Genomic DNA, 16,059 nt, shown 5'->3' on the forward strand with positions numbered 1-16,059 from the left:
TGCTATGAGACTAGATATCAATTACAGGAAAAAAAGTGTAAAAAATACAAACACAGGGAGGCTAAACAATACACTACTCAATAACGAAGAGATCACTGAGGAAATCAAAGAGGAAATCAAAAAATACCTAGAAACAAATGACAATGAAAACATGAGGACTCAAAACCTATGGGATGCAGCAAAAGCAGTTCTAAGAGGGAAGTCTACAGCAAATACAAGACTATCTCAAGAAACAAGAAACATCTCAAATAAACAACCTAACCTTACACCTAAAGCAATTAGAGAAAAAAGAACAGAAAAACCCAAAGTTAGCAGAAGGAATCATAAAAATCATATCAGAAATAAATGAAAAAGAAATGAAGGAAATGATAGCAAAGAACAATAAAACTAAAAGCTGGTTCTTTGAGAAGATAAAATTGATAAACCGTTAGCCAGATTCATCACAAAAAAAAGGGTGAAGACTCAAATCGAAAGAATTAGAAATGAAAAAGGAGAAGTAACAACTGACACTGCAGAAATACAAATGATCATGAGACATTCCTACAAGCAACTATAGGCCAATAAAATGGACAACATGGAAGAAATGGACAAATTCTTAGAAAAGCACAACCTTCCGAGACTGAACCATGAAGAAATAGAAAATATAAACAGACCAATCACAAGCACTGAAATTGAAACTGTTATTAAAAATCTTCCAACAAACAAAAGCCCAAGACCAGATGGCTTCACAGGCGAATTCTATCAAACATTTAGAGAAGAGCTAACACCTATCCTTCTCAAACTCTTCCAAAATATAGCAGAGGGAGGAACACTCCCAAACTCATTCTACAAGGCCACCATCACCCTGATACCAAAACCAGACAAAGATGTCTCAAAAAAAGAAAACTACAGGCCAGTATCACTGATGAACATAGATGCAAAAATCCTCAACAAAATACTAGCAAACAGAATCCAACAGCTCATTAAAAGGATCACACACCATGATCAAGTGGGGTTTATCCCAGGAATGCAAGGATTCTTCAATATACACAAATCAATCAATGTGATAAACCATATTAACAAACCGAAGAATAAAAATCATATGATCACCTCAATAGATGCAGAAAAAGCTTCTGACAAAATTCAACACCCATTTCTGATAAAAATTCTCCAGAAAGTAGGCATAGAGGGAAATTTCCTCAACATAATAAAGGCCATATATGAAAAACCCACCACCAACATCGTTCCCAATGGTGAAAAATTGAAACCATTTCCTCTAAGATCAGGAACAAGACAAGGTTGCTCACTCTCACCGCTATTATTCAACATAGTTTTGGAAATTTTAGCCACAGCAATCAGAGAAGAAAAGGAAATAAAAGGAATACAAATTGGAAAAGAAGAAGTAAAACTGTCACTGTTTGCAGATGACATGATACTATACATTGAGAACCCTAAGGATGCTACCAGAAAACCACTAGAGCTAATCAATAAATTTGGTAAAGTAACGGGATACAAAATTAATGCACAGAAATCTCTTGCATTCCTATACACTAATGATGAAAAATCTGAAAGCGAAATTAAGGAAACACTCCCATTTACAACTGCAACAAAAAGGATAAAATACCTAGGAATAAACTAACCTAAGGAGACAAAAGACCTGTACGCAGAAAACTATGACACTGATGAAAGAAATTAAAGATGATACAAACAGATGGAGAGATATACCATGTTCTTCGATTGGAAGACTCAATATTGTGAAAATGACTCTACTACCCAAAGCAATCTACAGTCAATGTGATCCCTATCAAACTAGCAATGACATTTTTCAGAGAACCAGAAGAAAAAAATTTCAATTTATATGGAAACACAAAAGACCCCAAATAGCCAAAGCAATCTTCAGAAAGAAAAACGGAGCTGGAGGAATCAGGCTCCCTGACTTCAGACTATAGTACAAAGCTACAGTAGTCAAGACAGTACAGTTCTGGCACAAAAGGAGAAATATAGATCAATGGAACAGGATAGAAAGCCCAGAGATAAACGCACGCACATACAGTCACCTTATCTTTGATAAAGGAGACAAGAATATACAGTGGAAAAAAGACAACCTCTTCAATAAGTGGTGATGGGAACACTGGACAGCTACATGTAAAGGAATGAAATTAGAACACTCCCTAACACCATATACAAAAATAAACTCAAAATGGATTAAAGACCTAAATGTAAGGCCTGACACTATAAAACTCTCAGAGGAAAACATAGGCAGAACACTCTACGACATAAATCACAGCAACATCCTTTTTGACCCACCTCCTAGAGTAAGGGAAATAAAAACAAAAATAAACAAATGGGACCTAATGAAACTTCAAAGCTTTTGCACAGCAAAGGAGACCATAAATAAGACAAAAAGACAACCGTCAGAATGGGAGAAAATATTTGCAAACAAAGCAACTGACAAAGGATTAATCTCCAAAATATACAAGCAGCTCATGCAGCTCAATATCAAAAAACAAACATCCCAATCCAAAACTGGGCAGAAGACCTAAACAGACATTTCTCCAAAGCAGATATACAAACAAACAGATGGAGATGTGTTTGTTGATTGCCAACAAACATATGAAAGAATGCTCAACATTACTAATCATTAGAGAAATGCAAATCAAAACTACAATGACGTATCACCTCACAGCAGTCAGAATGGCCATTTCAAAAAATCTACAAACAATGAATGCTGGAGAGGGTGTGGAGAAAAGGGAACACTCTTGCACTGTTGGTAGGAATATAAATTGATAGAGTGACTATGGAGAACAGTATGGAGTTTCCTTAAAAAACCAAAAATAGAACCACTATATGACCCAGCTATCCCACTAACGGGCATATACCCTGAGAAAACCATAATTCAACAATAGTCATGCTGGGACTTCTCTGGTGGCACAGTGGTTAAGAATCTGCCTGCCAATGCAGGAGATACAGGTTTGAGGCCTGGTCCAGGAAGATCCCACATGCCATGAAGCAACTAAGCCCGTGTGCCACAACTACTGAGCGTGCGCTCTAGAGCCCGTGACCCACAACTACTGAGCCCATGCACCGCAACTACTGAAGCCTATGTGCCTAGAGCCCGTGCTCTACAACAAAGACAAGCCATTGCAATGAGAAGCCCGTGCACCGCAACAAAGAGTAGCCCCTGCTCTCCGCAACTAGAGAAAACCTGTGTGCAGCAACGACGACCCAACGCAGCCAATAAAAAGAAGAAAAAGAAAAGAAAGAAAGAAAAAAAAAAAGAGTCATGTACCACAATTTTCATTGCAGCACTATTTACAATAGCCGGGACATTGAAGCAACCGAAGTGTCCATCGACAGATGAATGGCAAAAGAAGATGTGGAATATATATACAATGGAATATTACTCAGCCATAAATGAAACAAATTTGAACTAATTGTAATGAGGTGGATGGGCCTAGAGTCTGTCATACAGAGTGAAATAAACCAGAAAGAGAAAAACAACACATACATATGGAATCTTAAAAAAAAAAAAAGGTTCTCATGAACCTAGGGGCAGGACAGGAATAAAGACACAGACATAGAGAATGCACTTGAGAACACGGGGAGGGGGAAGGGTAAGCTGGGATGAAGTGTGAGAGTAGCATGCACATACATACACTACCAAATGTAAAACAGATAGCTAGTGGGAAGCAGCTGCATAGCACAGGGAGATCAGCTCGGTGCTTTGTGACCACCTAGAGGGGTGAGATAGGGAGGGTGGGAGGGAGACACAAGAGGGAGGTGATGTGGGGATATATGTATACATACAGCTAGTTCAATTCGTTATACAGCAGAAAGTAACACAACATTGTAAAGCAATTATACTCCAATAAAGATGATACAAAAAAAAAAGACAAAAAAACTTTAGCCAGGCTAACCAAGAAGAAAAGAGAAGAACCAATAAATAAAATAAGAAATGAAAAAGGAGAAATTACAACCAATACCACAGAGATAGAAAAAATCATAAGAGAATATTATAGTTACATGCCAACAAACTGGACCACTTAGAAGAAATGGACAAACTTCTAGAAACATACAGCCTGCCAAGACTGAGTCAAGGAGAAGTGGATAAATTGAACGCATTGATCAGTAGTAGTAAAGCTGAATTTATAATTAAAACAACAACAACAACAACAAAATACCTCCCAGCAAACAAAAGTTCAGGACTGGACAGTTCACAGGGAAATTCTACCAAACATATAAAGAAGAACTTATACCTATACTATTCCCCAAAGTTGAAGAGGACAGAACACTCCCAAATTCATTCTATGAGGCCACCATCCATTATACCATTTGTATCTAATACAGATGTAAAAATTCTCAACAAAATATTAGCAAACCAAATGCAAGAATATATAAAAAGGACTGTGCATCATGATCAAGTTGGATTTATTCCAGGGACACAGGGATTGTTCACCTTTCACGAATCAATCAATGTGACATATCACATTAGCAGAAGGAAGGATAAAATTCACATGATCATCTCAATAGACACAGAAAAAGCATTTGACAAAATTCAACATCCTTTCATGATAAAAACTTTCATCAAATTTGGTATAGAGGGAACATATCTCAACATAATAAAAGTCAGTTACGACAAACTCACAGCTAACATCATACTCAACAGTGAAAAGCTGAGCCTTTCCTGTAAATTCAGGAACAAGACAAGGATGACCACTCTTGCCACTTCTATTGAACATAGCAATGAAGTCCTAGCCACAACAATCAGAGAAAAAAGAAATAAAAGGCATCTATATATTGGAAGGGAAGAAGTAAAACTGTCACTATTTGCAGATGACATGATACTTTAAATAGAAAATCCTAACGTTTCCACCAAAAAACTAATAAATGAATTCAGTAAAGTTGCAGGACAGAAGATTAATATACAGAAATCGGTTGCTTTTCTATACTCTAATAATGAACTATCAGAAAGAGAAAGTTAAAATTAAAAAAACCCCAAAACCAAACAAACAAACAAAAAATTCTGTTTAAAATCACATCAAAAAGAATAAACTAGGAACAAATTTAACCAAGGAGGTGAATGACCTACACTCTGAAAACTATGAAACACTGATAAAGGAAACTGAAGATGATACAAAGAAATGGAAAGATATCCTGTGCTCTTGGACTGGAAGAATTAATATTGTTAAAATGGCCATACTACCCAAAGCACTTTACAGATTTAATGAAATCCGTAGCAAAATACCCATGACATTTTTCACAGAACTAGAAGAAATAATCCTAGAATTTATATGGAACCACAGAAGACCCTGAATTCCCAAAGCAATTCTGAGAAAAAAATAACAAAGCTGGAGACATCATCTTCTCAGACTTCAGATTATACTACAAAGCTATAGTAATCAAAATACCATGATACTGGCACAAAAGCAGACACATAGATCAATGGAACAGAATAGACAACCCAGAAATAAACCCATGCACCTATGATTAATTACTCTATGGCAAAAGAGGCAAAAATATACAATTGAGAAATGACAAGTCTCTTCAATAAGTGTTGCTGAAAAAACTGGAATGCTACATGTAAAAGAATGAGATTAGAACATTTCCTCATACCATATACAAAAATAAACCACAGATGGATCAAATACCTAAATGTAAGACCTGGAAACCATAAAACTCCTAGATGAGAACATAGGCAGAACATACTTTGACATAAATTGTAGCAATATTTTTTTGGGTCTGTCTCCTAAGGCAAAAGAAATAAAAGCCAAAATAAACAAATAGGACCTAATTAAACTTAAAAACTTTTGCAAAGCAAAGGAAACCATTGACAAAATGAAAAGACAACCTACTGAATGGGAGAAAATATTTGCAAATGATATGACCAACAAGGGGTAATAGCCAAAATAAATAAATAACACATACAATTCAATATTAAAAAAACCAACCAAATAAAAAACACAGGCAGAAGATCTAAATAGACATTTTTCCAAAGAAGACATACAAATGGTCAACAGGCACATGAAAATATGCTTGAAATCAGTAATCATCAGAAATGCAAATTAAAACCACAATGAACTATCACCTCACATCTCTCAGACTGGCTACCTACAATCAAAAAGTCTACAAATAATAAATGTTGTTGAGAGTGTGGCAAAAAGGGAATCCTTGTACACTGTTGGTGGGAATGTAAAATGGTGCAGCCACTATGGAAAACAGTATGGATGTTTCTCAAAAAACTAAAAACAGAACTACCATATGACCCAGCAATTCCACTACTGGGTATATAGCCAGAAAAAACAAAACCACTAATTCAAAAATATACATGCACCCCAAGGTTCATAGCAACACTATTTACAAGTATCTAAGTTACAGAAGCAACCCAACTGTCCATCAACAGATGAATGGATAAAGAAGATGTGGTATATATATCTATATACAGTGCAGTACTGGTCAGCCATAAAAAAAGAATGAAATTCTGCCATTAGCAGCAACTTGGATGGGCCTGGAGAATATTGTGCTTAGCGAAATAAGTCTGACAGAAAATACAAATACCGTATGATGTCAGTTATACGTGGAATCTAAAAAATAAAACAAATAGGGCTTCCCTGGTGGCGCAGTGGTTGAGAGTCCGCCTGCCAATGCAGGGGACACGGGTTCGTGTCCCGGTCCGGGAAGATCCCACATGCCGCAGAGCGGCTGGGCCCGTGAGCCATGGCCGCTGAGCCTGCGCGTCCGGAGCCTGTGCTCCGCAACGGGAGGGGCCACAACAGTGAGAGGCCCGCGTATCGCAAAAAAAAACACAAAAAAACAAATAAATGTCTATAGCAAAACAAAAACAGACTCATAAATATAGAAAACAAACTACTAGTCACCAGTGGGGAGACGGAAGTGGGGAGGGTCAAGATAGGGGTATGGGAATAAGATATAAACTACCATGTATAAAATAGATAAGCAACAAGGATATACTGTACAGCACAGGGAATTATAGCCACTGTAACTTTTAATGGAGTATAAAATACTGAATCACTACGTTGAACACTGGAAGCTAATATAATATTGTAAATCAACTATAATTAAAAAAAAAGAACTTTTATAACATGTGCCATTTTTTGAAAGGTTAAGCAACCTTTATTTCTTTTTGGAAATCACAATTAATCAAAGGATTGGAATCCTTTCCATATTTATTTCATGAGATTGGAAGACTCCTGCCTTTCTTCTTTTATCTTCTAAGTTTCACACTCTTTATGGGTCTCTGAAAGTTGTAAAAGGTTAAGACTGAATTTTATTCATTGGTCTTTGTATTAAGTGATAAATAATTCAGTATTAACTAATGCTCATTTCTAATTTTCTCTTAATAATCTTGTTCAGCAACGAAAAACACTGAAATGAGAATAAAAAGTCCTATATTTGACCAACAGGCAAGTAATTTAACTTTTTAATCTTCAGTTACCTTATGTGGAAAAACATGTTTGCCATGCTCTATTATGTCAAAACTCAATTCTCAACAGAGCACTAATTCAGGGCTACTTGGACAGACTGAAGGAGAATTTTGAAGAAAATATAAACTTGTCTATAAGCCAACTGGGGAACACCTCCATGGGAAGGTGGGTTGGCCCCTCTGTAGTGGGCAGGTGGGAAGATGAGTGCCTGGAGGTTTAAACACAGATCCCACCCTGCACATGATGCTCATTTGGTACCCAATGTAAATTCATATTCTTTTCCGTTAGAACCTAGGTAAAAACACATTTCAGGCTCTCATCCTTGAATAGATTATTATCCAGCTTATTTCAAAAGTTTAGCTGGGAGAAATAATACCTAAAAATAATTAGGCATTATTATACTAGGAGACAGTCTAAAGAGTGGATTAGAGCATAGGCTCTGGAAACAGACATCCTGCATTCAAATCATGGCCCCAGCATTTGCCAGCTCCATGACCTACTATGCAACTCTACCTTTCTGTGTTTTGGCTTCTCATCTGTGAAAAGGAAGTAGCATTAGTTCTGGCTCATAGGATTGTTGTGGGGATTGAGAGAGAAACATAACGTGCTTAGAACAGTGTTTGGCACATAGTAAGCACTAAATAACTGTCAGTCAATAAGTACAACTGTTATGGACATGTTAATAACTGACCTATTTTAGGTACAGAGGTATTCTAACTTCAGTCCATGTAAGACATTTGGTCATCAAAAAGCTATATGACAAGGTCTTAGTAACTTAGGTCTAAGTATAAACTGACTTTTTCTTTAATGGTATGCCCTCAGGTTTTTTAAGGATTAATACATTAAAAAATAGGAGACGAAAAAATCTTTCATTTGCTATGAGTATTTAAGATATTATAAAAGTAAAAAGATTTACTTTTGGACACAATTTTGCTTCCAAGAAAAATGTTCCTCTCTTGAAGAACTGGTATGTGTATTTCTATCAGAGAATGAGAATTATACAAAATAGCTTACTGATGTCTGACAGCTTTGACCTACAAAAACAACAGTTTCATATGGTTCAACTAATTCGCATGCCTTCATTTTTGCCTTGGCTCTCAGGAAAATGAGAGCTAAACTTAAAGCTTCATCAAAGTTTAACTATATTAATACTTGTGATCAGCATATTTGCTTTCTTCTCATGAGGCTTCTGATTATTTCAACTTTAAGAATTTGAGGGTAAAACTTAAACATTTTTGGAGGAAAGATGTATATACATAGTGATAATAATATTCTTTATACCCATGAAGGTTGTTAGAAAAAATCAAATAATGTACATGAAAGTATTTTGTAACCTAAATTATAAAAATTGTGAACCCACTGACCTTCAAGTCATTGCACAAAGTTTTTTTCCTACAATTTTGTTTCTTCTTAGATTCTTTCTAAACTATTAATCTCAACATTTAAAGTCTTCAAATTCTTCCCAAAAGATTTATGATAAGACTCAAAGCTGGTCACCATTTAGTTTTTGACCTTCACTCTGGCCCCAGCATAACTCCATACTGAGATTCTTACATCTCTCTGAATCTGTTATCTTCTCACATGTCTGCATGTCTTTGATCACACTATGCCCTTGGTCTGGAATACTTATCCACACCATTCTACCTGAATAAATACTCCTTTTATTTCAAGATTCAGTTGACGCATCCCTCAGTTAAAACGCTTTTCAATCAAAATTATCTCCCACCTAAGCTACCTTAGCTCCCCAATTAGTGTCCTTATCTCGAATTTGTCATTTCTCTAGTTCATCAACATTAGTCTAAATTACAGGTCCCATCACATCACTGAGATGCTGAAAACCACAACTCTCTTCTGACTCCAATGTAAGGCCTAAAATCCTTGACATGGAATTGAAAGCTCTTTATTAGGCCCATGACTATCTTACAAGGTACAAGAGAAAAATTATGATGGAAATGAGGGGAAAAACATTTTGTAAACCTACCATTTTCTTTTAAGGGTACTTGGGATGAAGAATTTCCAGAACTAGGCAAAGTCATTCCTGTGGTATAAATTAAATTATTAGACAGTTTAAAAATGGTCAGATACTATATACAGAAGTAATTTCTTCTGATAAATTCATAAAAATCAACAAAACATTAAGACAGCAACAATTTCTTTTATTTACACTCAGAAAAATAACTTGTCTCCCCACAATGGGCTTTTTTTTTTTCTTTTTTACTACTTTTAATGTCCAAGTTAAGCATATCAACTTGTTTTGCAGAATAAATTTAAACACAAATGTACTGTTTCTGACAATGACATTTTGATGTCATATATGAAATGATGAAACTAAAATGAGTTTTAAAAGTATCTGTTAAAATGTTAAAAGAAAGTTCAATATTCGATAAGAATGAATAATCAACCAAAAACAAATGCAGAAAATAATTTTTTTATGGTTGAATTTTATTTTACTTGTGTTTTTCTATGGAATATTCACTACTCTATATCTGATATGTGATGAATTTTTATGTAGAACAAAGCCTTCCTAATGAAAATAGCTTAGAATCTATAAGAGATCCCATTATATATGAATACACTTCGAAAATTATTTTCTGAAAGATTAAATCAGTGTCTTTTTAGGCTATTTTCAACGCATAGGGTGACCTATAAGATGGAGTCTTGTCTTTCATCTGTTTAAAGTTTTTTTAACCAATTCAATTTAAATTGATGATAGTATAATCTCTGAAAGCTGTGGAAACCTATATTAATAAAGTAATGTGGCCTTCCATAAATATTTATCAATTATATTGTAGTTCTCTTTGACTTCATTTACTCCATATATCCCCAATCCAATTATAGTGTGAGAAAATACTTTTTAACTTTGTATAGTTATGATCACACTTAGTTCCAAGGGAGAGTTAATTAGTATTATTTAGTAAAACAACCATAGAAAAGGGTATCCTTGTTGACTGCTTGTCTGCCCAGCTGTTTCCTATTCTGAGTAGTCATTCAGACCTCTGTGCTTAAATATCTACTTTTCTAAAAGATTGATTCCCATGCAGTTCGCTTTTAAGATGCACAAAACAACAGGAATCCTTCTGTTTATCTTATAAGGTAGTGTGTATTTATAAACACAAACAACTTCTGTCTATACTTAAATAGTTCATAGGCCCCAGCTAGCTGGGAGAAATTGAGAAAACTTAAATCAACTAAGAATTTCTACCTAACAACCATAGCACATTGCATAAAACTATCTCTTTCTAGACACAATTCCATTCTGAAAGTAATCTAAATAAACTTTTCTTAAAAAAAAATATAGCTCAGTGGAGTCTACTCTCACAGACTGTAAGGAAAATCCAAAGGAAGGCTATCCAAAGCCATGGCACCAGACTACCTGGGTTCTCTTGGTAAGAATGTCATGGCCTTTAACTGTGACCAAGAGAAAGCTAACAGTCTGTGCCATGAGGTAATCACTTGTTAAATCAATTTTTGATTTGACTTGGTACTTTTTAAGTAGCCTAAAATTTTATATTCACAAAAAGTTTTGGTAATTAGGACATACAACCAAAAATAATTTCCTGGTAGTTAACACTGTCTCATTCACTTCATTATGAGCATGAGGTAAGGGAGAAAGAAGGTAAGCTTGTTTATGCTGACCTATAACATATGCTTGACCAGGGTCTTCAAAGGATGAGGAGTCTGATTCCTGTTTCCTCCTTTCAGGACTTCTATTTAAACTTGCAATAGACTTTGAACTAAAGAGGGAAAAGGAAGGTGGGGGGGAAGTGTCAGTGTAAAAAAGTATGATGAAAATAATAAATTGTCAAAACAAAAACAAAAGTAGGAAATGCAGAATTTACAAATATGTAGTTTGGGTTAGTTAAGTATGTTCTTACTTATTAAGTTTTGTGAGTCCTGCCAAAGATTCCGTATCAGATCTCGCCATCTGGTGAAACGGTTTTCCTACCAACTCCGCAACGGTTTGTGGTGGGGATTCCATGTTAACAATGACATTTTTCCGATGAGGATAGAGAGAGGCCTGACTCAGATCGTGGTATGATTTACTCATCCCTCTAGGCTTTTCCTCCCAAGAAGCTTTGTCACTCTTCTCTTTTGCACTGTTTTGCAATGGCTGGTAAAGCGACAGCTCTGAGCAGGATAGCCTCTTCAGAATCTCAGCTTGAACTGACAGAGGTCGAACGGCAAGTTTGTTCAGGGTGCTGCTGGCCAGACTACCAGTGCTGATTGCTCGTCCCATATTAAATCCTCTAACGGACTCTGCTTGGAGATTCAGGCTCCTAAATGAAGCTTTCTCTACAAGGAAATAGGATCGCTTTACACGATGAAAACACCATAGAACCTTTTATGAGAAAAGCTATTTTAATAAATAAAAAACAGCATGCAATTTTTAATCATTTTGATTGCCATCAGAAGTAGGTAGCTTTCAAAGAGTGGCAATCGAGGATTTTAAAAAGGAGGTTGGAAGATTCTGGTTTTCATACCATCTCTCCATCCTTGTAGCTTTCTCACAGCCAGGGCCTGGTCAGCATTGCCTTATTTCATCTAGTGATGTTCCTGGATCTAATAATGTTTGGGTTTCATTCAGGCTTGCTGACCCCAATACAGTTTTCAGTTAGGAAGGAGAATGACATTTGACAGAAAATTTTATCGCTAGTAGTGTCTCTGCTAAAATACCAGCAAACCAAGGATGGGGAGAGGGAGAGATAAAACCTGGATAGGCCAATATAGTGAGATCATGCCTGAAAAGAGCTGTGCAGAGGAGAGTTTTGCCCAGAGAAAAAGTTCTTATTATATTTTTAAAAGCTTATGGCAGATTGTGGTGATGTTCGCACAACTCTGTTAACAACGTGGATATACTAAAAATCATTGAATTGTGCACTTTAAGTGGTTAAATTGTATGGTATGTGAATTAGGTCTCAATAAAACTACTACTAAAAAACAAACAAACAGGGCTTCCCTGGTGACGCAGTGGTTGAGAGTCCGCCTGCTGATGCAGGGGACATGGGTTCGTGCCCCGGTCCGGGAAGATCCCACATGCCGCGGAACGGCTAGGCCCGTGAGCCGTGGCCGCTGGGCCTGCGCGTCCAGAGCCTGTGCTCTGCAACTCCGCAAAACAAAAACCCCAAAACCCCAAACCCCCAAGCGGAAACAAAAGCCTTTTATGGCCTATTTTCTGTCATTTCATTACTATGCCAATACCACCTCCCCACCTTGTAGACTTTTCCTGATTTAACTGAGGCCCAGGGGCCACAAGAGAACCTCACATTACTTGTCTTTTTTGTTTCTGTTAATTAACATGATTAAGGAGCTGGGGTTCTCTTTATGCTTAAATTCCTTTCACTCCTAAATACATATCCAAAGTATTCTTTTAGGGGTCAAATTTAGAGATACCTTGTAACAAGTGATTGGCTATTCTGTTTTGTGAGAACAAATGTCACGTCAGTATTGGAACATTTGAGGCTATAAACGAAAGCACTGCATCACAGAATTTTGGCATCAAAATCCTTTCATGTATATAAAGGACCAGAAGCATAGAATTTCAAATGGTTTGGCTGTTCATGCATTAGTAATCCACATCACAAGGCACCCTAATTGGTCTCCCCATGGAAAGTACCAATACAGCTTGACCACTATGTAAAACAGCTGCGAAAACTTGTTTTTTAAAAAGAGAATGTCAAATGTTGCTGATTTAGATCTTAAGATTCTGTTTCATTTATCTTCTAATTCCTAGGAAGATTAATAATCAATATTTCATCTCAGGTGTAAACAGATAGGAAAACAATGCAACTCTTTCATATTCATACATCAGAATGAAGTTTAAATAAACATGTCTCTTGAGGACACAGGGAGGGAAGGGGAAGCTGGGAGAAGTGAGAGAGTAGCATTGACATATATACAGTACCAAATGTAAAATGGATGGCTGGTGGGAAGCTGCTGCATAGCACAGGGAGATCAGTTCAACGCTTTGTGATGACCTAGAGGGGTGGGATAGGGAGGGTGGGAGGGAGGCTCAAGTGGGAGGGGATATGGGGATATATGTATACATATAGCTGATTCACTTTCTTGTACAGCAGAAACTAACACAACACTGTAAAGCAATTATACTCCAATAAAGATATTAAAAAAAAAAAAACAAAAACATGTCTCGGGCTTCCCTGGTGGCGCAGTGGTTGGGAGTCCTCCTGCCGATGCAGGGAACACGGGTTCGTGCCCCGGTCCGGGAAGATCCCATATGCCGCGGAGCGGCTGGGCCCGTGAGCCATGGCCACTGGGCCTGCTCGTCCGGAGCCTGTGCTCCGCAATGGGAAGGGCCACAACAGTGAGAGGCCCGCGTACAGGAAAAAAAAAAAAAAAAAAAAAAAAGAAATAAGGAAATTTCCTATATAAATGTAAATGTCCTTACAAAAGGGGAAATTAAAAAAAAAAAAAACAAAAAAAAAACATGTCTCATCACCAGGAAAATTCAACATTCTTTCTCTGAAGTAGAAGTGGACACCAAGTTAAAACATAACAATTAAAAAAAACCCTTTTGTTTTAAAATTCCCAGTATAATCTTTAGCTTCAAATAGGAGTTTTTATGAGAGCAGATAACATTAATTCTATTTTCTTTTACTTTGAGAGCAGACTTTATTCAAAGACGCAAAAACTGAGCCTTAAACAGATTCAACTACTGGGAAATGCCTCTATACCCAAAAGTTTTCTTCACCCTAAAGGAAAATGTAGACCAAACTTTGGCAGGCATAGGGACCATCAGTTCAGCTTAGGTTATATCTGTTTTGTAAACATACCAAGGATTATGCTATTCAAATCCATTCATAGCTCATTCCTGGGTAGAATTTAAAGCATTGCACATATCCATGGGATGGAATAATAAACCACCCACTTATCTACTGTCCTACTGCCCTTCACCTGGAAAGGATTCCAACATGGACCACCAGGATGGGAAAGGACATTAGAATGAACCTACATCCTATTACTAATGTTTCAAATTTGAACTCAAAGTCTTTGTTAGTTCCACACTCAGTCTGCAATCCACACTGTGCTACTATTCAGTCTCTTGTACTTGTTTTGTATTTCCTTATATCATCAACTAAATTGTATGCTCTTTTGAGGAGAGAGGCTTCATTTATTTTTGTAACCCACAGCACCTAGCATGTAGCAAGTGCTCAGTAAATGATTATTAATCTTAATTCCATGCAAATTAGTTCTTTGGAAACTTATCAAATAGAAAGACTACTGGATTAGGAATTAAGAGATCACGTTCTAGTCTCCTTTGACTTCTAACTATGAGGTTAAGTGAGACACTCTTTTCTCTGAACCTGTTTCCTCATCAGTAAAATTTTGGACTTAATGGCCTCTAAGGTTCTTTCTATCACCCATATCCTATGACTCTAAAGAAGCAACATACACTTGTGACCCCATCAACCTCCAATAGATAACACCGGTTATTTTCACTGGTCTAGTACAGACAGTTAAGTAGGCAGGTAGTTACTTCTAAGCTGCTTCCAAGCAGAAAATAATTCCTTTCGAGGCTTAACAAAATCAGGGAATAGATGTAGATAATACCATCGTAAAGTCCTTTTACATATGAATTTAAGGATACATAGTTGTGTTCTTAGGGGGAAAACTGAGATATGTAGAACATTCCCACTTCATGGGTGAAGAAAATGAGACCTCAAAACGTCAGTTCCTTTCCTAAGGTCATCCTACTACTACTATAACTAGTGGTAGTCGTGGTAAAACAATGTTGATGACAAGAAGGATAATGAATATTTATTCAATACGTATTTTGTGCCGGCACTTTTACATGTATGAATTCATTTCGTCTTCACAATAACCTTATGATGTTGGTATTATCATTATGATAATCATTTTACCAGATGGGAAACTAAGGCAGAGAGTTTGAGTCGCCTGCCCACGGTTTCAGAGTTTGCAAGTAAGAGAGCGTGGTTTGAACACTGGCAGTCTTGCCCCACAGTTCATGTTCTTAACTACCACAATATATCATTGAAATGCTGAGGGTGGAAAGCTGGTTCATAGTTTTGTCTTCTGACTCTTCACTATAGCACCCTATACCACATCTATAATAATGTAACCTTCAATTTTTCAATTCTGACTTGAATAGAATATTAATCTAAGTAGGCATATCAAGGGCTCTCATAAGTTTATTTCACTATACTTTTTAAAAAAATTTATTTATTTTATTTACTTATTTTTGGCTGCGCTGGGTCTTTGTTGCTGCGCGCAGGTTTTCTCTAGTTGCAGCGAGCGGGGGCTACTCTTCCTTGTGGTGCACAGGCTTCTCATTGCAGTGGCTTCTCTCTTTTTTTTTTTTTTTAACATCTTCATTGGAGTATAATTGCTTTACAATGGTATGTTAGTTTCTGCTTTATAACAAAGTGAATCAGTTATACCTATACATATATCCCCATCTCTCTTCCCTCTTGCGTCTCCCTCCCTCCCACCCTCCCTATACCACCCCTCTAGGTGGTCGCAAAGCACCGAGCTGATCTCCCTGTGCTATGCAGCTGCTTCCCACTAGCTATCTATTTTACATTTGGTAGTGTATATATGTCCATGCCACTCTCTCACTTTGTCCCAGCTTACCCTTTCCCCTCCCCGTATCCTCAAGTCCATT

General features: G+C 36.8%; 1 protein-coding gene across 1 annotated transcript in view; it reads right to left on the reverse strand.

Moving 5' to 3' along the window:
• PTPN13 (protein tyrosine phosphatase non-receptor type 13) overlaps positions 1 to 16,059 on the reverse strand; it is a 236,035-nt gene that overhangs the window by 66,700 nt on the left and 153,276 nt on the right. Inside the window, exons 18-20 of the mRNA XM_060012209.1 lie at positions 11,297 to 11,714; positions 11,058 to 11,155; positions 9,403 to 9,459 (exon numbers count right to left, since the gene is read on the reverse strand). Of these exons, the coding sequence (XP_059868192.1) occupies positions 9,403 to 9,459; positions 11,058 to 11,155; positions 11,297 to 11,714 (573 nt within the window). The remainder of the gene's footprint in view (positions 1 to 9,402; positions 9,460 to 11,057; positions 11,156 to 11,296; positions 11,715 to 16,059) is intronic.

The sequence above is a fragment of the Delphinus delphis genome, chromosome 5 (assembly GCF_949987515.2).
Source record: "Delphinus delphis chromosome 5, mDelDel1.2, whole genome shotgun sequence".
In the NCBI taxonomy this organism is placed as follows: domain Eukaryota; kingdom Metazoa; phylum Chordata; class Mammalia; order Artiodactyla; family Delphinidae; genus Delphinus; species Delphinus delphis.